The sequence below is a fragment of the Planococcus citri genome, chromosome 3 (assembly GCF_950023065.1).
Source record: "Planococcus citri chromosome 3, ihPlaCitr1.1, whole genome shotgun sequence".
NCBI classification, from domain to species: Eukaryota; Metazoa; Arthropoda; class Insecta; order Hemiptera; family Pseudococcidae; genus Planococcus; species Planococcus citri.
Window position 1 is genome coordinate 67,335,621 of NC_088679.1, and position 21,718 is coordinate 67,357,338.

A 21,718-nucleotide genomic window follows, 5' to 3' on the forward strand; every position below is an offset into this window, starting at 1 on the left:
GAGCGTATGTTGTGAGCTCATCCATCGAGAGTAATTAAGCGTGTATTATTAGACTTTTTATGTATAATGGAACGTTTGCGTGATGGAGGTTTTTTTTTCTTCTCCTGGTTTGGTGGAGGTGATTGAGAAGTTGTGTGGAGTGAATTTCACACGATGAAATGGAAATTTGCGAGAAGGATTGGAGCATGGAGGTTATAGTTTTTGGGTAAATTTTCGATTGGATTGAAGTAGTCGATGTTTGAGGTATTGTCAGAATTGTAGAGAGAATAGGTAAGAAGAAACATTAGGAGGGAGAATTTGCTCGAGATCTCCATTTTTTGATATCGAAGGCCCTCCAGACTCCAGAATTGAAGTTATTTCTATGTGTTAATTTTTTCTCAGAGGGATCTTAATATAAAGTAATGGGCTGAAATGGTATTTTTTCTGAGTCAGATGAGCTCTCGACGACTTCAGGTATTATTTGGGAATCATTTGCGGGAGGAAAATATCAAAAATACTTATTTTCATGATTTTTAGTTCAAAAAGAGGATTATTTAGCATGCTTGAATTTCGACCAAAAAATTGTTCTAATACTTTTATTAGGTACCTAGTGTGAAAATTTCTCAAATTCAACTCAGCCAATGCGGCTGAAGCAACAACAAAATCATTTCTTATTCGGCTTCTCTTATTTGAAAATTTGGGTTTTGTCTCAGAGATTGTTTCCACCTGAAAATATTGCCCTGTTGATTTGATTTTTTGGGTCAGTGTTTGAAATCATGGACTTCATTTTTTTTATTTTCTATTTTTTTGTAATCATGATTTTTTGATTTTCGATTGAAATTTGAAATACTTACCTATTAGAAAAATTTTCAGATTTTTGATACTTTAACCAAAAATTCATCATTTGGGTTCGTAGGTACTTTAAGTACATATTTTTTTTCTAAAAATGATTTTTTTCGGAATACTTATATTGCAAATTTATTGATTCAGGAAATGAAACAAAGGTGTAGAAATGTCATAATCATGATCCAGGAAGATTTTTATTTTTTACCAAATTCTATTATAATACTTAAGTATATCGTCATTTCAAAATATTTTCAAAATTCCAATTTCATCTATTTTTTTTTTTTATTTACTTTCACTTCACTGAATGATTTAATTTGTTGCTTTTTTTGATTTTTTTGAAGGGAGGGGGGCATTTTAGCTTAAATAATTCTTTCACATTTCTACAACGTTTTTCATATTTTGTTTTTCAGCTTGAACGTACTTAGATATTGTTCTCTGTTACTTAAGTGATTTTATATTTGTTGTTTGTTGAGCTACAAAATTTTCATTTTTTCGAAGAAATCATTTCATCGTTAGAACGAAATGTTACAGTTTCATTTTGCGAACAACTTTTATTTTTTGAAAGAATTTTCAATTTTTTGAACGAGTGATTTCGTTTTTTAAACGAAACATTTCATCGTTAGAACAAAATGTTTCATTCTGCGAACAAGTTTTATTTTTTGAACGAATGATTTCGTTGTCTTGAACAAAATATTTTATCGTTGAAACAAAATGTTTGATATTTTGTTCAAAATATTATTTCATCGATAGAAAAAAGTGTTTGATATTTTTGGTCAAAATATTTCATTTCTCTAACAAAATGTTTCATTTTGCAAACAGCTTTTATTTTCTGAACAAATAATTTTGTTTTTTGAACAAATGATTTTATTTTTTTAACAAATCATTTCGTTTTTTGAACAAAATGTTTCATTCTGTAAACAGACATGATTTCTTATGCAACATTTTAAAATTTTTCTGGACAGAATGTTTTGTCTTTTGAATAAAATAATACGCCATTTTTCGAACAAAATGCTTTATTCTGCGAATGGTTGATTTTTTGCGTTTCGTTTTTTGAACAAAATTTTCGAAATTGTGAACAAAATGTTTCATTTTTATGATTTTTTTTTTGGAGCAAAATATTCGGACTTTCAACCAAACTGTTTCATTTTTTGAGCAGATGACTTGATTTTTAAACATTCTCTCTTTTTTTTTTTGAACAACATACAAGTATATTGAACAAGCTTGATATATTGCGCAAAATTTTCAATGTTTTGAACAAAATATTTCATTTTTTTAACGAAAAGAACAAAATGCTTTATTTTTGGAGAAACATGTTACAATTTTTTTGAAAAATTGTTTCGCGTTTTAAATAATTTTGAATTTGCAGCAAAACTTTAAACTTTTCGAAGAAAATGTTTCATCATTAAAACCGAGTGTTCTATTAACAAAAATGTTTCATTTTTTTGAAACGATGTTGTTCCATTTTTTCAACTAAATACTTCATCATTTATGGTGGACAAATTGTCTTATTTCTTAAGACAAAATGTTTCATCTTTTGGTCAAAATGTTGCCTTGTTTAAGCAAACTTTTTAATTTGTGAACAGAATGTTGCATTTTTTGAAAAATTTCTTCATTTTTTGAACAAAATGTTTTTTTATTGACTACTCAAATTAAATTTTTTTCTAAATTTTTAATTTTTGAGCAATATTTTATTTTTTTACTCGAGCATAAAATTTGTTTTTTTTTCAACTCATTGCCTTCTTTTTTTCTGTGTTATGAACTTTGAATTCTTGTCTACCCTCTCTCCCTCCCCCTCCCCAACCATTAATTAGGTCTACCTACATTTGTGGACATTTTTTGGCTCCAGTTTCTTTGCCTCACCCTCCCCTCTCGATCTGTTCAGGAACCCTTCAAAAGTGTACATGGCGAATGAAATTTCTGCGTGATGTAGAAATCAAATTTTTTCCTGAATTTGTATCAACAATTTACTCGTAAATTTTGAAATTTTGGTTCGCGATTTTCGCCCTGTTAAGATTATTTATTTCTATACTCATTGAAATCTCCGTAAATGTTGAAAAATTGACGAATTACCGTCGCGAATTGTTTTTCATATTTTTCCACAATTCGATCAATTTACGAGACAATTTGTGCGAGATTGATTTTTCATCGAGTAAAGAAGGAGGTAGTAACAGCAGACAAGGCCAAGGACGTTTCACACGATGTAAATTTTCTATACACAGTTTCTCCTCTTTTTTCATCGATAAATTTTTCAAATTTGTCGCATAATTTTTTTCTCGGTAAAATTTCGCCGTATAGACAAAATACACGCAATGTTCAGACATTCTTTATAGGTATTAACCTAATAAAATTCAAATTTCGTCAGGTCAGATTAAATTTAGCAAATTAACGACTCGGAATGGGTAGGTATGAATTTTTTCAGCATGATAATTTACAACATAATAATTTTAGGTACCAGATTTGGGCTATTACAATGTGCAAATGGGTTCAACAAGTTGAAAATTTATCGCAAAATCGATATAAAAAAATCTGGTTCATTAGACCGCTCAAAACGAAAACGATTCTGCAATTATTTTTTTTGCACAACGAATTGTAATTTATAAATGAAGGAAGTATGTATAGATATTCGTGTCTGAATTTCGCGAAAAACCGGAAAAATTCAAGTTCGAGTGTGCTCAGTTGGCAAAATTATTTTTAGAAAATTTTTTTTGGGTGCGTTAATTAGGTCTTTTTTTTTTTTGAAAGAGAGATGAGGAGTTGAGATATGGTATTGGGGTAAATTATAGGTCTGGTGTATGAGGTCAATAAGTCGTGTTGAGTTGAGTCGAGTCGAGTTGACATTAAATCGATTTCCTTATGGGAGATAACGATCTGTTTTCTGTCTTAATGGCTTTTATAAAATGTAAGTATATTTTTCGAGTGAGTTAATTTTAAATTTTAAAATACTCGTATTTGTATGTGAGGTAAATTATTATTTCATTCCAAGTGTGTGAGAATACACGTGTCGTACTACATATAAAGAGAGTCGAGAGATGATGAAGTTGAAGAAGAAGGAAAAAAAAGAATCAACGAACGTGTATACGTAGGTACAGAATTCGATATAGTAATTATTGTTTGATTGATAGACGATCCAATTGCATGATTGATGAATAAACCAAACAGCAGAGTGAGAAAGAATATACGAGTAAATGTATCGAAAGGTATTCACATCAGGCGAAGATATTATGGAAAGAATGACATCGTGTTCTTTTATTTGTTGGGTTGTATAGGTGGTGTGCTTCTCTATTGTTTCATCTATAGCACTGTTTTAATATTATATAAAATAGGCAAATGAACTTTCCTTGAACCGTTCAACGTCTCCCCTCCTGTAGGTACGATAACTTTTGTTTTGTTGTATACTGTGCATATCGATGAAGGTACGAGCACCAATTCGAAGATACATTTTAAATCGAACAAATGCCATTGTTGATAAATTACTCAATGCATAACAATAAGTATTTATTTCGTTGGAAATGTACTAATAATGCGCGTTAACGTGCTCGTTAATTGGCTGGCTTGGTTTGTGTCTTAGGTAATATGTGTTCGTTTCGTTCCTTCGTCCTATAGACCTAGCAAAGTAGCAATTGAACGTATGGTAAGGTGTACGTTCAGAAACACTGCAGCAGCTCAGAGCAGACTCGTTATGTGAATTTAATTAAAAATCTAGCCATCTATAAATGTAATATACGCGATTATGCTGCGTAATGTTTGAATTGCTGCTGCCGAAAGTTGTGTGTGAGGTTGTCGTACGCGGACCATTAAGGATCATTAATCGATAACCACTGTACGGATTTGTGTGTAATTTGATACTTCGGTACGGTTCGTTCGCGAGAAATAATTTATTTTCGCGGCAGGGTAGTTTGATGGAAAAAAGTAGGCGGCTACGAGGACCGAGTGAACGATTAAAATCAACGGTACATGCGGCGAGATGGCCAAAAACAATAGATGGAAAAATTCGAAACAATAGATCGATTGATTTTAGTTTTGAGAGAAAAAACAACAACAAAAAATTAGGCTATCGAAGCGCCACCCTGAACCAAGGCGGTGTGAAGAGAGCAGGGAGGATGAGAAAGATCATCATCGCGTCTGCGAAGAAATGGAAAAGTAACCGAACTGGGCGCCGTGTGCCTTTGCCTTTGCGCTTATGTAGTACAAGTGTATAGATATAGGATAAGGTACCTGTGTAAGAGGACGCCGCACACATACAGGCGCAAGTTGTTCATCTTCATGTGTATAAAAATGTGTGTGAGACTCTCTAATGTAATGATAAATGATTTTTCAACTTCGGACTTATAGGTAACGAGTTTTCCTCTTGGAGAGGAGATTTCTAATACGTTGCCGTTATTATTATTATTATTATTATTGTTGCGCATTATTTGTCTTTTGAAGCGAGCAGGGGCTCTGCCGCGCCGCCTCATCATACAGAGTAGTCGAGAAGACCATGTAAATATCCGTATACGAATGAAGATTGACTCTGCTTGGCCAAGATGTGAGGAGCCGATAGAACCGAAAAATCTTTAACGCAATAATAGCTTCGTAATTGTTTTTCTTTCGTTGTTTTATTTGTTCGCTAAGGTTTGTAATTAACCGACTCGGATGTAATTACCGCGTTCGGTGTGCCCGTAGCTCGTGATGAACGCAACGAACGATGTGTTTGGAATGATTTTTTTTTTACTATGTTTGTAGTGTGTGGTGTAGGATTTGGTAAAAAGTACCACTACTTGAACATGTACAATGCATCTTAGGAGTTGTAATGAGAGAGAAGATGATCATTTTTTGGGGTGTTGTCGAGATGAAATTATTCTGTGGAAGGGAGGGGGGGGGTGATTTTATGGACCTTAGAATGGCAAAATTTTCGTTTCTTGTCGTTTAAATGGCACGTCTAACAAGGGTAGTATCCCAACCGGCGAAAAAAATTTTGAATCGGACCAAAGGGAATCGAAAAGGAGGGCCCCACCCATTTCATCGATTTTACTCATTTTTTCGCCTGCCCATAGGGATCCATAAAACAGCTCTCAAAAAAAATTCAGCTCCCAAGAATTTGAATTTTCCAGCTTGATTTTCGATTTGTCGAGAATTTTGAAATTACTCCAAAAAGGTTGAAAGTCAATTCGGGGAGGTACTAATTCAACGAGTTTATCAACCTTTGACCGGATTTTCAGGCGGATACCTCGAGTATGTTTTTTTAGACCATGCAATTTGTAAGGGGAAAAAATCAAAAAAATCAACAAATCAAAAACCTTCACTTCGAACTTTAAAATTTATTGAAAAATTTTTAAATCTGCACGAATGATTGTGTGTAGCCTTAATCTAGGCTTTTGAATGTGAATTTCACCCTTTTCAAACCATTTTGGAACTTCCAGTTTGATTTTCGAGTCGTCGAGAATTTTGAAATTTCTCCAAAAAGGTTGGAAATCGATTCGGAGAGGTAATATAATCTAATTATGGTTCAAGTCTCGAACTATTCGACGAGTTTAACAAATTTTGATCGGATTTTCGGGCGGATACCTAAAACTTTATTTCTGGTTTATTTAAATTATATGTAGGTAGATAAATAAATTATAGGTATGTTTGGAAACTCAATTTTGAGTGCCCAATTTTTCAAAAAACGAGGGAAAATGTCAAAACGCAGATACAATTATTCTCACTGATGTTGGAAATGGGCCTCAAAAAGTGCAAGTGATCCGAATATGGCTTACTATTGGAAAGAAAATTCTGAGAGTTTAGCACTGTGGATGCCTCTTCGAATATTTTGAATTTTGAGGTGTTGTTCTGAAAAATGTGGATGTAAAAAATATACCTACTCTATTTCTCACTCATGTTAAAGGTAGCCTTTAAGACAATATTGGTCATCGGAATTTGACCTAGAAAAAAAATTTTGAAAATTGTAAGTGTCTAATCGCACATTTTGAGATTTCAGAACTTTTTTTAGTTGGAAATTTGGGATCGAGGAATGCACTTTTTCTTTCTCATGTCTCAAAATGATTGTCGAGATGGATTTTTTTCAACTCTGTCGTCCCAAAATTCATTTTTTTTTTTTTTGGAGAACTGAGGGTGAGGGTCCTACGAAAAAATGGAGAGAACCAATTGAGTGTGATTTATTTTTCAATAAGTATGCGGCCTTGTTTTTGGAATATTTCAAGCCAAAGTTCTAAAGTTCAAAAATTGAATTGATTGCGGTATGAAATTATTAAAAATACATTTTTTGTTTCCTTCAAAATGGCTCGTTTATTTTCAAGTACGTTTTTTAATTTTTTCGAGGTTTCATGCAATCTATTGTTTAAAATGAGAAAACAAATGCGAATAATCGTTCTTGATTGACTTTTCTACGTATATAGTTAGAATGACTGCATTATACTGACCTCCCTCTCATCATCCAATCCCTTAAAATTCAATAGTTCTTGGAGAGGGGTACATTCTGATTTGAACAAATTTGACCGTTAATTTCGGGGGGGGGGGGGTATTTTTTATTTACAAGGGAAATAGGTACAAAAATATTTGAAGCGGACTACAGAGAATGGAAAAAAGACCACAAAATATGCAACTAATCAAAATTTCATATGCTAAAATTCGTTTTTCGATTTCTGGCGAGCATTTAAAAGTTCTTTGGGTGAAAAGTAGAAAAAAATCAAAATTTTATCAAAACAATTTAGAAAGCTGAAATTCAGTTTATATCCTATTTTTGATCTATACCAAGTCGATTAGTGACGGTTTCGAACTGTTCTGGAGCCTCCAGCGGATTTTTGGTTTCTCCAGTTTTCAAAAAGAATACGCTATAAATGGCGTGAAAACGAAATTCTATATCTATAAACTCGGATTTATTATCCTTGCGACCTTTTCGATCGATTTAGGCACGTACGTACTATCAAAATCTTTTTGTGTCGGTTGAAATCCAAAATTTTCTCCAGAGATTGTTTTTGAAAAAAATGCAAAAATTATGGATTGCAAACGCGTGATGAACAAAAAAAGCTGAAATTTGGTTTGTACCCTATTTTTTGACCTTCCGAGTCGATTGGGTATGGTTTCAGACTGTTCTGAAACCTCGAGCGGATTTTGATTTTTTCAATTTTTCAAAAATAATCACTGGAGAAAATTTTTGGATTTGAAATCCGCTGGAGGCTCTAGAACGGTTCGAAATCATCACCAATCGACTCCGGAGATCGAAAATGGGGTATAAACCAAATTTCAGTTTTGTAGGTCAATTTGCTGAAATTTTGAGTTTTTTCTCATTTTAGCCCGAAGAATTTTCCAAAATTCGCCAAAAATCGAAAATGAATTTTAGCAACTGAAATTTTCGTTGGTGGTATATTTTGTGGTTCTCATTCAATTTTCTTTTTGTCCCGATCAAAAATTTTTCTGCTGGTTGAGATACTTCCTTATGTGAGTGCCATAAAAGGAAGAAAGGTCTCTGCTGAATTTGGTCAATATGTGGTGGCTTTTTTTTCTCGGAATCTGCCCAAATATACCTAGGTCACTATTAAAAATATAAATTCGCATTAAAATATTATATTTTTCAAACGTTGCCGAATGTATTCTAATTGAATCATTCAGCACGGTCATATTTCATCATCAGAACACGTCCACGATTCAATTAGCCTACTTGAAAAATTCATGTCACACGAAATCAACTTTCAATACACTACAGAGAACAATTCTTAGATACATTATTTTATCATTTTCATCGTAAGTGTGTGAGGATCCGCGTTTATTTACTGTAATGCATCACAAAACACTATACAACAGATCCTTATAATAATATACTGAACCATACATCTGAATCCGAACGAGCCCAAACGCCATCGCCAACAAGAATTCTCTACAACTCTACATTTCCAACTCGTCTAGCCGATTTCGAAAAATATATAATTACATACGTTGCAGTTGGGATATTTGTAACATTATACGTTTTTAAGTAAACGAACCTATAAAGACATTTGGTTAACCTACAGCCAACTGGCCTTTACCTGATCCCAAATCACGGTGATCTTTTTTTCCCCCTTCTGCAACGGTGATAAAGTGTGACTGGCGAAGGGTTCCACACGCAGATACACATGTATCTATGATTGCAGGGTCAATCGCTTTTAATAAAATATGTGTAACTCCCTATAATTTATAAATTGCCACTTAAACGTACCAAATTAATTTAAAACCTAAACGATCGAGTACCACACAATACACAAAATTGTTGGCTTTTATCATTCTTCTCTAAAAACACAGTCTGTAGCCTACGATTACGATTTCGTACTCCTTCGGGCTGTAAAGGAGTAATGGAATGTTGAGACGATTTATTTTCTTTTTCTTCTTCTTATTTTTTTTTTCGTACGAGATTTCGTCTTGGGGGCAATACTAGCGTTTTTTGCGGATCTATTACCTACATATACAATAAGAGGATTTTTTTTCAGTCAAGGTATAGAAAACACGCGACTGCGATAATTTAATTATTTTTTTAAAAAAAATATTCGCTATAAAACGGTTTATTTTAATATAAAAATTTCAAACGAAAAGAAAACTTTATACGTTATCTTATTTAGTTAAATTTAATTTTGTAACCACACCATGTACCTTGGTCACCTCACCTCTTGTAGTAATTACATTTGATCACGTTAGGTTTATTTTACAGCAGAGTGTTAAGCTCGCTCTCTCTCTCTTTCTCCCTTTTTTAAAAAAAATGGACAATTCACTTCTTACGCGTATTTCGTGTTTTATTCCAACTTTGACGTATAATATTGTAATTTATATAACTCGAGGGCGAATAAAACGTGTCGTTATATTTCCGATATAGGTAGGTATACGCAATGTGTACGTACTACGTAAGCATACGCCTTAATTTGTATCAACTTCTCACTCTTTTACGAAAGGAAATACTTCATAATGGCGCAATAATTTGCATAAAAATGTACCTTTCTTTACTTTTTCGGCCATTTAAATTTTGTTACGTACAAAGACCCTTCCTGGTTCTTCTCTCTCCTCCCATTCTGAGCCATATTCTTAAATCATTTCGAACGTTGAATGAATATGTCGTGAGTGGAAAAAATTGACAAATGTGGTCTATAAATTTTGGTTAGTGGTGTAGTTGAGCGTTTTTGATGAAATTGTGATCATTTTAGGCGGGAAAAATCGTAAAAAAAAGCGGTTTTTTTGCAGTTTTGAAGGCATTGATGGGGCCATTAAACGCTGATTTGACTGGATACTTCCAAGTATAGAAATTTTTGACGAAAACGTCAATTTCGACCCTTTGAAAGGGTTGAGGTGGGCTTTAGTGATTTTAAAATGTTGTCAAGAATGTTCTGAACCTCAATGACAAACTTTTACACTGGTCGATCCCAAAATTCCAGCCGCTGGTCAATTTGCCTTCAAAATATTTGAGGTTGAGGTCATCTTGAAGTTGATAAAAAAATTTGATAAAAGGTTAATGCCATTTTTGCAATATTGTAAAACGATTTTATAGAGGTTTACTAATATTCTGAATTCAAATTCATAGTCAATTTCTGGTCAATAAATTATGATCTAAAGATGCTTCACATGCGTTTGAGATCATCTTTAAGCTGATAAAAAAGTCAATAAAAGACTAAGAGGTCATTTTTATTTGGCAAAGTCAATTGTGTATAAATGTTTTATAAGAGTTGGCCATTCTGAATTCAAATTCAATGCCAATTTTTAGTCAATATTATGATCTAAAGATACTACAAGTATGTTTGTGATAATCTTCAAACTGATGAAAAGGTCAAGTAAAGGTCAAGGTCATTTTTATCCGATAAGGTGCACCACTTATGAAGATTTTGTAGCAGTTGACCCCTCTGAATTCTAATTCGAAATTTATTTTCAATCGAAATTATGTTTCAAAGATCGAAGATATTGCAAAATATGTTTGAGGTGACCTTGAAGTTGATAAAAAGGCTGATAAAATATCAATGGTAATTTTTCAACACAGACAGGATTTTATAGCGGTTTGCTGTATTCTGAATTCGAATTCAAAGTCAATAATATTATGATCTAAATATGCTACGAATATGTTTGATGACCTTCAAGTTGACAAAAAGGTCAATAGAAGGTCAAGGTCATTTTTATTTAATATATATATATTTTTTTTAAAATTTTATTTTACAATTAAGGTCTCTCCAACAGCTAAAGCCAATTACAGGAGAGACCATTTATAATTAAAGAGATAAGACTATGATTTGCTCCAGAGAAACAAGTTTGAGAAATATAAAAATACAAAAGCGAGCAAAAAGGAGAAAAAAACAAAAGAAATATTTACAAATGTATGTTCTTCCTATATAAAAGAGAAGGTAAGAAATAAGCAAAAAGGTATAACACCAAACAGAAGAAATACCTACTTATTAAAAAAAAAAAAAAAAAAAAAAAAAAAAAACATATAAAACCAAAGGAAAAGATACAGATTATGAAATGGTTCACAAACAACTCCCATTGCACCCCCACTCCTACTCCCATGCCATCCTCACCGCACGCCTGAAAGCAGATCTACCCATACTAAAAATATCAGCATCTGCACACCTACAGAGGAAAGCGTCAGAGATACCCATGACATTGTTCATAGGAGATACCTTCATCCTGAATGTGTTGTAACTGTTTAAGGAGAATATTTTTTTCTGCCTGGAGTGGATTTTTGGGGCCCAGAAATTGATTTTTCCCAAAAGGTTACTGTCATTTATGTTACAGTGGATGAGATCATATAGGAACATTAATGCAATTGTTTCTCTTCTTTTTTCCAACGGATCCACTTCAAACCCTTCCAAAAGCTCTTTTTGTGATAGGTCGTAAGGATAATACTCAAAAGTCTTTAGATATAGGTATTTCAAAAATCTATTTTGAATTTTTTCAAGCTCTTTTATAAAATTTTTAGTATGAGGGAACCAAACTAGTACACCTTACATAAAAGAATATAGATTTTATAAATGGAGTTGGACATTCTGAACTCAAATTCAATACCAATTTTTAGTCTTTAATATCTGAAGATGCTACAAGTATGTTTGAGATGACCTTAGAGCTGATAAAAAGGTCATGGTCATTTTTATCAGATCAAGCGAGTCACTTATAAAAATTTTATAGCAGTTGCCCATTTTGAATTCAAATACTGTACCTACGAAATTGATTTTAAATCAAAATTTTATTTTAAAGATATTGCAGAATATGTTTGATGTGACCTTGAAGTTGATAAAAAGGCTGATAAAACATCAATGTCATTTTTCGCCATAGAAAAGATTTTATAGCGGTTTGCTATATTCTGAATTCTAATTCTAAGTCAATTTCTGGTCAATATTCTTTGATATGACCTTTGAGCTGATAAAAAGGCGAATGAAAGGTCAAGGTCATTTTTATTTGATAAACGTGAATTACATGTAGAGATTTTATTACAGTTGACCCTTCTGAATTCAAATTCAGTGTCAATTGCTGGTTCACATTGCACATCCTTATGCTAACAGAGGTACATTTGAAGTCACCTGAGAGTTTCCGGGGGGGGGGGGGGGGGGGGGGTGATAATAAGGTCAAGGTCATGCATATGATAAGAAATGTTGTTACATATCGATTGTATGGTTTTCGACCACGCTGAATTCAGATTTGAGGTCAGTTTGTCGATAAAATCATCTCTGCTCGAGATTTATGTAATATTTCCCTTAAAATTACACCCGAATCAATAACAGTTGTTTTTTTCTTTCTCTAAACTTCGAGATTAATTTTTTCAATCATTTATTTCAGAAGATTAAAGGCGAGGGGTTTCGTGAGCTGACGACGCTAGTGCAATGATTCATAATATGTTTCACTGATGACTGGGTAGTCTTTGGCGGAAGGCTGGCCTCTATAAACAGCCACGTGGCCTGGTAGGAAACAAACTGTCGGTCTTTTCGATCATCATAAAGCTCGCGGAACAATTGAATAATGTACGAATGGTTGAAATTGATAAGACCGGGTACTACGAGTATAGTACTACAATTAGATGGATAAAATCATTCTCTCGAGTACTTCAATAATGATAATATGTTGATAACTTTTCATCGACTGATTAGTACCTAGTTCTAGTATTTGAGGGTATTCCAGAGCGTATTAAGGTAGGAAAAAAATGAAAACTGACATAAGTATGGCTGTATCTCGGTATATAGCAGGTAGATAGGCAAACGGGTTATCGTTGCGAGGAAAAATTAAATGAAAATGACTCTATGTTTTTTTTAAAACTTAATTCCAAAGTGTTCGTCGGCACACAATACTCATCACGTTTACCAATATGTGTTTTATAATACCATTAACGCGTTTGTTCGAAGCGGCATGCTGTATATACTTATTTGTGCGACGAAATACACACAATATACGCGCGATCATCTCAATTTTTTCCCTCATCATTGTCTCTCCTCTTTTTTTCTCTCTTTTAAAATCAACATCGATCGCAGGTAGTCGATGAGGTAGTATAAGCAGTAGCTCGTACATTATACACATTGAAAAACAAACAAAACATAATATGTTCATGTAGACATATACACGAATTGTTCGACACATCGAATTATTAGAGAATGAATTCATTGATAGGGCCAATGGAAAAGAGAGTGAGACAGCCGAGTATTAAGAGTGCGTTTCCAGATCACGTATTCCTATCTTATACTTATATTATAAAACGTAATCGATTATTTTGAAAAAAGATGAAGGCTCGAGAGAATATACACATACAAGTATATAAGATGAGAGGTGACGGCGATGAAGAAAGAAGAAAGAAAAAAAATTCATAATAAGTTAAACAAAAATAAAAAAGACGATGGCGACATTTCACAGCTAACAGCAAACAAAAGAGAGACCATAGAAGATGAAGCTATGTACCTTCCTACCTATAGTACAACAAGTGGAAAAAAATACGCTTATTATAATTCGACGTATATACACGTAAAATAATTTTCCAATAGTTTTTTTTTTCAACTCCCCGTTCAGTTTCCGAGTCCGTTTATTATTTATTATCTTTTTGTATACATTTAAAATTCTTTTTATTTAATTTTTTTTTTTTTTTTCATTTTATAACATTACACTCTTCTGGTCGCGTCGTCGTCGATCGTTATATAAAACAAACATCATCGCGGTAACCGCGAGTTAATCGAACAAAAGAGAATACGCGTACAATGGACTTTAATAATTTGGAAATAGCGCAAAGCCAAGACGATTCCAATTTCATTCGTTCCGGTGCAACTGGCTTCCATCTCTCGGCTCATATCATTTATTAGGTACTAGCGTGGTTTTTTTGATTGCCTAGCGCGTCCGCGTCCATCACGAGCACGCCGTGGCCAAAGTGTGGTGAAGAGAAAAAAACCGATTTGAAAATAAATAATTGAGCATTCGTCGACTGCGCGAGATACGGTTCATTTTGAAAAATAAACACAATCTTCGATTATTTATTGACTTTTGACATTAAATACGCGTTAGGTTTGTTGATGGGTTGGCGCAGTGCAGCGCGATCAGACGACTGTGAAAAGGTGTGTAGGTATAAGGACTTCTTCTCTCTCTCTCTCTGTGTGTCTCTTTTATATTATCTGCTTTTTTATTCCCTTTTGTGGGTATTCTCTTTGATACCTTTACACCTTATTCTATTATTTGTAACGCCCGTAAACAATCGGAAACAATGTATTTCAATGATACGATTGCCACTGCTGTGTATAGCTACCTGTGTTTGTTTAACACGTTATATTTACTTTACTCTTTTTTTTTTCATTTTCTTTATTCACTCGTCTCGATTTCTTTTGTCAGCTCGAGTAATTAGTCTTATGACAGTCCGAGACACTCTTGGAGGCTTCGATTCGTCAAGCAGTATCCAAGAAATACCTCGAGAACGTCGGGTTTCTTCTTCTGTCTATAGGTCTATAGATACATAACTTATGTGTACTTATGTAGCGGGTAGATATTTTACATATACATCAATGAACTGGTTTTTAAATTTTAGCTGCTGCTAGGTCAGTTCGCAGTACTTTGCAGGTGTGCTTTATCGACTACCTATATCTTTTATATCAATTTGCTCTTCTTCTAGATAACCTGTTCTGGGCAACGCAGAAGGAAATTTTACACTAAATCGATTTTATATCGTTCAAGGTCATCGAATTCATTTTCATTGCGGTAGTACGAAAATTGCATCGTGAACATGAGGAATAATTCATTGAAAAAAGCCAGATAGCTATCATGAATTTAGACTTGGAGGCACTCTTGGTATTTTGGGATTTGGAAGAAGGAACTTCGAAGGTATCACATAAGGTCGTAAGGATCATGAAAAATGAAAATTGAGCGAAAAACAGGTAATCTAGAAGGTGTAGAATCGTGAGATCAGCTCAAGATGAATTTTTTAAAATTACAACTTCGTTTACAAATTCGAAAAATTGACGAAACTGTTCAAACAGATGAATAATTTTGATTGATTTGAGTAGTTGAAGAAATGGGGGGGGGGAGAGGGAGTGGTCAAGCCGTACAAAACGTGAAAAATTCGCTGAAAAGATGAAATTTACACTGAAAATTTTTTGGGACACCCTGTATAGTAATTTTTGTTCTCAAAATGTTGAAAAAAAATTCTATTTCCAATTGAGAAATGATCGTCTTCTACCTCTTCCTCCTCCACCTTCTTCTTCAACTTTTTTCATCGTGTGATGTGTTTTCAACGAATTTAGATTTAAATTATTGTTGTCTTACTCTTCCTTTGGTATTGGGTATTTTAGGGGGGGGGGGGGGGTTACTCAAATAATCGAAGTTTTGTAGACCAATTGTATTTCACTCCCCTTCCTCCTCCTCCTCCTTCTCCTCTAAGACGGGAAATTATGGAATACCTACGTAAATTTTTTGAAATTACTACTGCCATCATGTAGGTCCCAAAATTATCCTTTGGAGTCAGATAAATCTCTCCTTCTTACCCCCCCTCCCCCCACCAAAAAACCTGTAGTTTTCAGTTGGAATCGTTTCCAATTAACCATCTGAAGAGTTGAATGGATTTTGAAGCTATAACATCAGGTAACTATATGATTTTTCATTGCAGTAGTTCACATGTTCGATTTTGGAAGTTAATTGACATAAAGAATCTTGATAATTTTTGATTCACGACCAATAATGGACTAGACTGAATCTTCTGAAAAGTTTCCCAAAGCCTATTAAAAAAAAAAAAAACTTGAGAAGAAGCTGCAGCGAGAAATTTGAAAGAAATATTGCTATATTTATTGAAGTTATTTTTTGTTAAATTTCGGAAAATTCAAAATAATTTAGTTGATGAATTAAATCAAAATTTGATTAGAAATAGCAGGTATAAAATACGAAAATTCATTTCACGTGCGTTATTTTCGATCTCCCCAATCGATTGGTGGCAATTTCGAGTAATTCTAGAGCCTCCAGCTGGTTTTTTAGTTTTGTATTCATTTCCTTGGTGTGATGTTTCATAATTTTCAGAATATAAATGAATTTGTGAGTGATTGGTTTTGAAATATGGTGCTCAAATTAATTAAAACATCAAAAAATAAAAATAATTTAATTTTTAAACGCTGAATAAGAAAAACCAGGGGTTTCCAAAAGTCTACTTGATGCCCTAAAATAATTCGAGATCACTTTCAATCGATTCGGGAACCTAAATTTACAAGTTCAAACCGAATTTCAGCTTCATATCTCACTTTGATCAAATTCTGGTATTTTTTTATTATTTTGAAAATTTTAAATTGGAATTCTCTACTCTCAATATTTCTGTCGGTTTGAATAGTTTTTGAAAAATAGAAAGGGGTCTAATTCAAAAAATAGACTGGTATTCGAAAATTTCGAAATGGAAAGAGCAGGCCTGAAAAAGCACTTAGAGTAGTGATCACACCCTAAGTGAAAATTCTCACCCAGTTTTCTCGAAAACCAAGTATGTGTTACTTGGCATTTTCAATTATTTGGTATTTTGACAGTTTGAAGGGGGGGGGGGGGGGGTCACAGGTGTTGGATCGACAAATTGAGTCAATATTCTAACTCAATACATTTAAATCAGCGAAAATATAATATTGTTAATATGGCACTTCCCTTTTATATATTTTCTTGAGTTTTGATTAAAATTGCGACTGCTTGTTCCCTCAAGGGCGAGACTCCATTTTAAAAATTGTTTCTTTGAGAAGGAGCTACGAAGGCTATTTCAAAAGTATGTAATGCATAGATCGATATTGCTTCGTGTGAAATGAAGCTTATTGATCGACCCCTAAACCAACATTTTTTTCCAGGTGAGTCAAACGCAGCAGGAAAACAGAAGTAATGCTGTTGTTTCTGACTAAAATGAGTGGTGAAAAAAGAGTAGGAGATCGAACGGAATTGGAAGTAATTGAGAAGACTTTGAGCGAAATTTGAAGAAGCCAACTTCATTTTTGATTCGATCTCCCCAATAAAACTCAATCATCATTATTAAAAATCGTGTCTCGAAATCAAATATCGTGTATGTAGTCATAAAAGTAGACCTTCTGATCGAAATTCAATCATTATCAAAAATCGATTAATCGAATCTAAAATCGATAAGGAGCAGGTATGGGGGATTTTTGGAAGCCCAAATGCGATTTTTTTTTAAATTTGATTTTTGAGAGGACTAAAAACGATGTGTTTTTTAAAAGAAGTTATAGTTTTGAGAAAGAAAAATAAGATGAGTCCGAGCGAAGAGAAGGTGAAAACTTTTGAAAATTTGTATTTGGAGAGAACTAAAAACGATTTTTTTTGCAAGGTGTTTATTTTAAAAATTGAATAATATTTTTTTTAGAAATTGCAATTTTGAAAAAGATAAGAAAGTAAGGTTCTTCTTTCATCACAGGTCCTTCTTTTGCAGGATCCTCCAGAAAGTGCAGGCCCGGAGCAAACTGCCCACTTCGCCCCCCTCTCGATGGCCCTGCAAAGTCGCGTTCGTTTCTGTTTGAAAAAAATGGCCAAAATTACCCAAGTACCTAGATACATATTTTTTTCAAAAATGGATATTTTTGATCGATTGATTTCTGATTTTATATTCCGATCAAAAGAAACAATCGGTTTCAAAAATGATCGATAGGTAGGTTTAGCAAACCAAGTTAAAATACTCGAGGATTTATAAAGAGTAGGCTTTCTTATAACTTTTCCACGCTCCTCCTCGGACATACCAATAATTTGCCCACCCTAGTGGTCTGCCATGTAATTGGACATTATATTCCTTAAATTGCTTGTACTGTCATGTTTTTTTGATTTGTGTTTCCGTTATTACAGCAACCGCTACCACGAAGTAACAAAAAAACTATACACTACATTCGTGCTCTCGCGAAAAATTAACTCATCGTATGAATTAATGGCGCTCTAATCAAACCGGTACCAAGTTAAGGGGGGACAGGGGCGAGAACACAACTAAAATTGAATATAAATTTGCACGTAGGTATGTAATACAATGTACGATGAGCCTATACAGGTAAGTTGAGTGCTTACATCTGAACTCTGGCTAGGTACTAAATTTGTATCGTTTTGGAAGAAGGAAAACAAGGCCAAAAACTTCCGCATGCAGCTCACGAAAAAAAAATAAATGTGTATTTTCACGCAACAGTGAAACCTTACATGTGTATACGAGTCTACCAAAAGAACCATTTAAAGCTGGCAAATTACTCTCGTACGTATATTACACATTTGCAAACGATAAATGCAAAAGCAACTGGCTCTAATTTAGAGTGGAGCTGTCCCCCTTTCGCTGCAGCCAGTGGTGTTTAGACATGTAAAACAGAGAGAACGTGTGTGTATGTTTGGGTACAGGACAGGATACATACATACGTGTTCTTAGTACATTGTGTACTGTGTACAAGTATATAGTATGGTGGGTGAGGTGTACATGGTCGTCAATTAAATATGCACGCGGAGTCGCGGAAACCTTAAACCCCGATAAACCGGGCCAATTAGACGATAATATCGCGTATATGCGAAAACTTGACGCGATTTAATCACGATATTATAATATGCATATGTGAAAAAAATTTGCTCAACAGAATATAAGTCTATAGTGCATGATTATCGAGTACATATGGGATATGGGTAACGGTGATGCGAGGAGCAATCGACCATTGAGGAGAAGGTGGTGAAGGCGGGCACGATGCACCATCGCTAGCCAGCATCATCGGTCTCCTTATATAATTTACGTTTGGGTTAACCTTGTTCGAGCGTAATGAACCATAACTGACCCATAACATTTAATACTTTATAATGAATTGTGGTAGTAGGTGGAAATTCTTCCGACTTCAGTCCGCCACAATAAAGACTCGAATGATGGTCTAGTGTTTGTGTATTTCCTCCTTCTGTATCGAGATCGACTTAGTAGGCCTAGATCTGCGAGTTTATCTGCTGATGAGGAAGTTTGTACGAGTATAACTGTTAATCGAGGCAATGGTCGAGTTATAGGGTTAATTGATGGTTCAAACGAGGTGTAATTTTTCAAAATTTAAGGGTAGAATCATCTAAAAAAAAAAAGGTGTTGAATATGATTTAGAAGAAGGTGAAGAATTGTGATAATTTGTGTGGGAGTGTTGAAGACTACTTCGTATTCGAGTAGTATTGTATCTTTGGGTACTTACGAGTATTATACGTACCAAGAGTCGAAAGCTAATGAATTTTTATTACAACCAAAAATTAATGAGTATTTGTTTCTTTTTTTTTTTTTTTGGTTTTCTTAATCGAATACTCGAATTGTTTTAATTATTTGTAAATTGGTAGGAAAATACATACGTTGAATTAAATGCTAATGAGAAGTTGTACTATAATTACACATTGTACTTACAAGTACATGACGAATATTTGAAAACAAACACGAGTTTTTTGTTCAACACCGATTACAGCTCACGATTCGGCTATTTTTTTTTTCTCTCTACGATACATTCGTCAAAAATATTACCATACTTAGTGTCGTATTAAGACGAGTGTGTTTTTAAAAATTAGCATTTTTTTATTTGTGTGTGAAAAAGTTACTGAAACACGCGTGTTGTACTCGAAGGTATTGTACAAAAATCAAGGTTAATGGTCTATTTTTTTGAAAAGTCTGAAGCTCGTCGTTGGATTGATTTGTATGTGTATTGTGTACCTAGGGTGGATAGATGTGTGAGAAGGAAAGGGGTGAATTGTTGATAAATATATTGCATAAAATGTGCCTGGAAAAAAGTAGGCACCTGCTTAATTTGAACAATCGTATTGGCCATTTGAAATTTTCATGTGCAGTAATTTAATTCAATTTGATTTTTTTCAAGGATCTTGTACTACAGGCTTTTTTGCAGTATGACTGTGAACTCGTGATGGAAGGAATTTTAATCGAAGCTTTCGTTTGTTTTGTTTCAGAAAATCACGAAATTCAGTCCTGCGGGAACATTCCTGATAACTGGTGAGTAAATTGACTTTCCCCATTCTAATTGTTTTTAAATTACGTATACCTACTTATTTACGAAAACTTTTTGGGGTCAAATCTCAATATTGATTGTTGAACGAACTAGACGTGAAATCCCTAGATCAACGGCTAATTGATCGAATTGATTGGCCGAATGTTTATAGGCTAAGACCATATGAGATGCTGTGTTTATTTTGACAAAAATTCTCTGCAATAGCTGCATATGCATGTAGAGTTTTGCCCGCTTATATAGTCCTGAAAGTGATTTAGAAAATTCTGGGCATAAAGAGGGCTTGTTCTCATTGAATAAGTGCAAGCAAATTAACAGAAGAATCAAATCCAATTGACAGAATTATGAAAAACCATTGGGTTTTTATTTCTTGAATTATGAATTTTCAGAAGCATTCGCTCTCGCGAAGAAAAATTGACTTCTCACATCAAAAATACAAAATGTTGTTTTACTTTGAAATTTCCCAAAATATAAGATCTCTTCATTCCAGCCAAAAAATTGCCAAGAAGCCCGAACTTTTGGCTAAAATATCAAAAAAATACGTAAGTGCTTTTTCATCAAAAATTCGCAAACAATTTTTATAATTTTTGCCAAAATTGGTTCTTTTTGAAAACATAAAATTTTGTCCTGAAAAAATAAAGAATTGTGAAATTTTAAATTATTCAACATTTTTGTTTCCAACTCCCGTCCAAAATTTGTTCGAACCACAGGAAAAATCTGGGGGATGGGGGGGGGGGTCTGAGGTGAAAACTTGATGAAAATTTCACCCCCCCTCCCTCCCACATGACTAATCAGTAATCACTTCGTCACGTCTCTGGTAACTTAATTTTTTTGGTGATTTTGCAGTTCTGATGATAAGTACTAATTTTTGGTAATTTTGGATCAATTTTTCCCACCAAATTTTCAGCAGTCTTTTTCATCTTTTTAACACGTTTTTTATGAGAATTTTTTTAAATTTTGTGATTTCTTATCGACGTTTTGTCTTTGCAACTACTTTTATGGCAATTTGCCAGCTTTTTAAGCAATTTTCTTTTCAAGAATTTCTATTTGTGATTTTCAATGATTTTTATGATAATTTTCAGAAGATTTTATGGCGATTTTTCAGTTTTTGTGACATTTTTGTAATTTTTTTAACATTTAATTCACTTTGATGTTTTTTTTTAAAATCAATTTTTCAATCATTGTCAAAATATGTCCATTTTTGCCAAAATGTGTCAAAATTGAAAAAAAGTGCCCATTTTCGTCGAAAGTGTCAAAAAGTGTCTATTTTTGCCAAAATTGTCAAAAAGTGTTAATTTTTGTCAAAATTATCCAAAAGTGTAATTTTTTGTTAAAATTGTCAAAAGGGGGTCCATTTTTGTAAAAGTGCCAAAAATGTTAGATAATTTTTGCGAAAATTGTCAAAAAATGCCAATTTTTTCCTCAAAATTGTCAAATGGTGTCCATTTTTGTCGGAAGTGTCAGAAAGTGTCTATTTTTGTCAAAATTGTCAAAAAGTG

General features: G+C 33.6%; 2 protein-coding genes across 8 annotated transcripts in view; one reads left to right on the forward strand and one right to left on the reverse strand.

Annotated features, from left to right (window-relative positions):
* The window catches only part of dac (dachshund), a 254,479-nt gene that overhangs the window by 206,033 nt on the left and 26,728 nt on the right, over positions 1-21,718 (reverse strand). The gene's annotated exons all lie outside the window — the stretch shown is intronic.
* The window catches only part of Sfmbt (Scm-related gene containing four mbt domains), a 159,168-nt gene that overhangs the window by 33,595 nt on the left and 103,855 nt on the right, over positions 1-21,718 (forward strand). For both annotated transcript variants that reach the window (XM_065354027.1, XM_065354028.1), the window contains exon 2: positions 20,164-20,206. In XM_065354027.1, the coding sequence (XP_065210099.1) occupies positions 20,164-20,206 (43 nt within the window). The remainder of the gene's footprint in view (positions 1-20,163; positions 20,207-21,718) is intronic.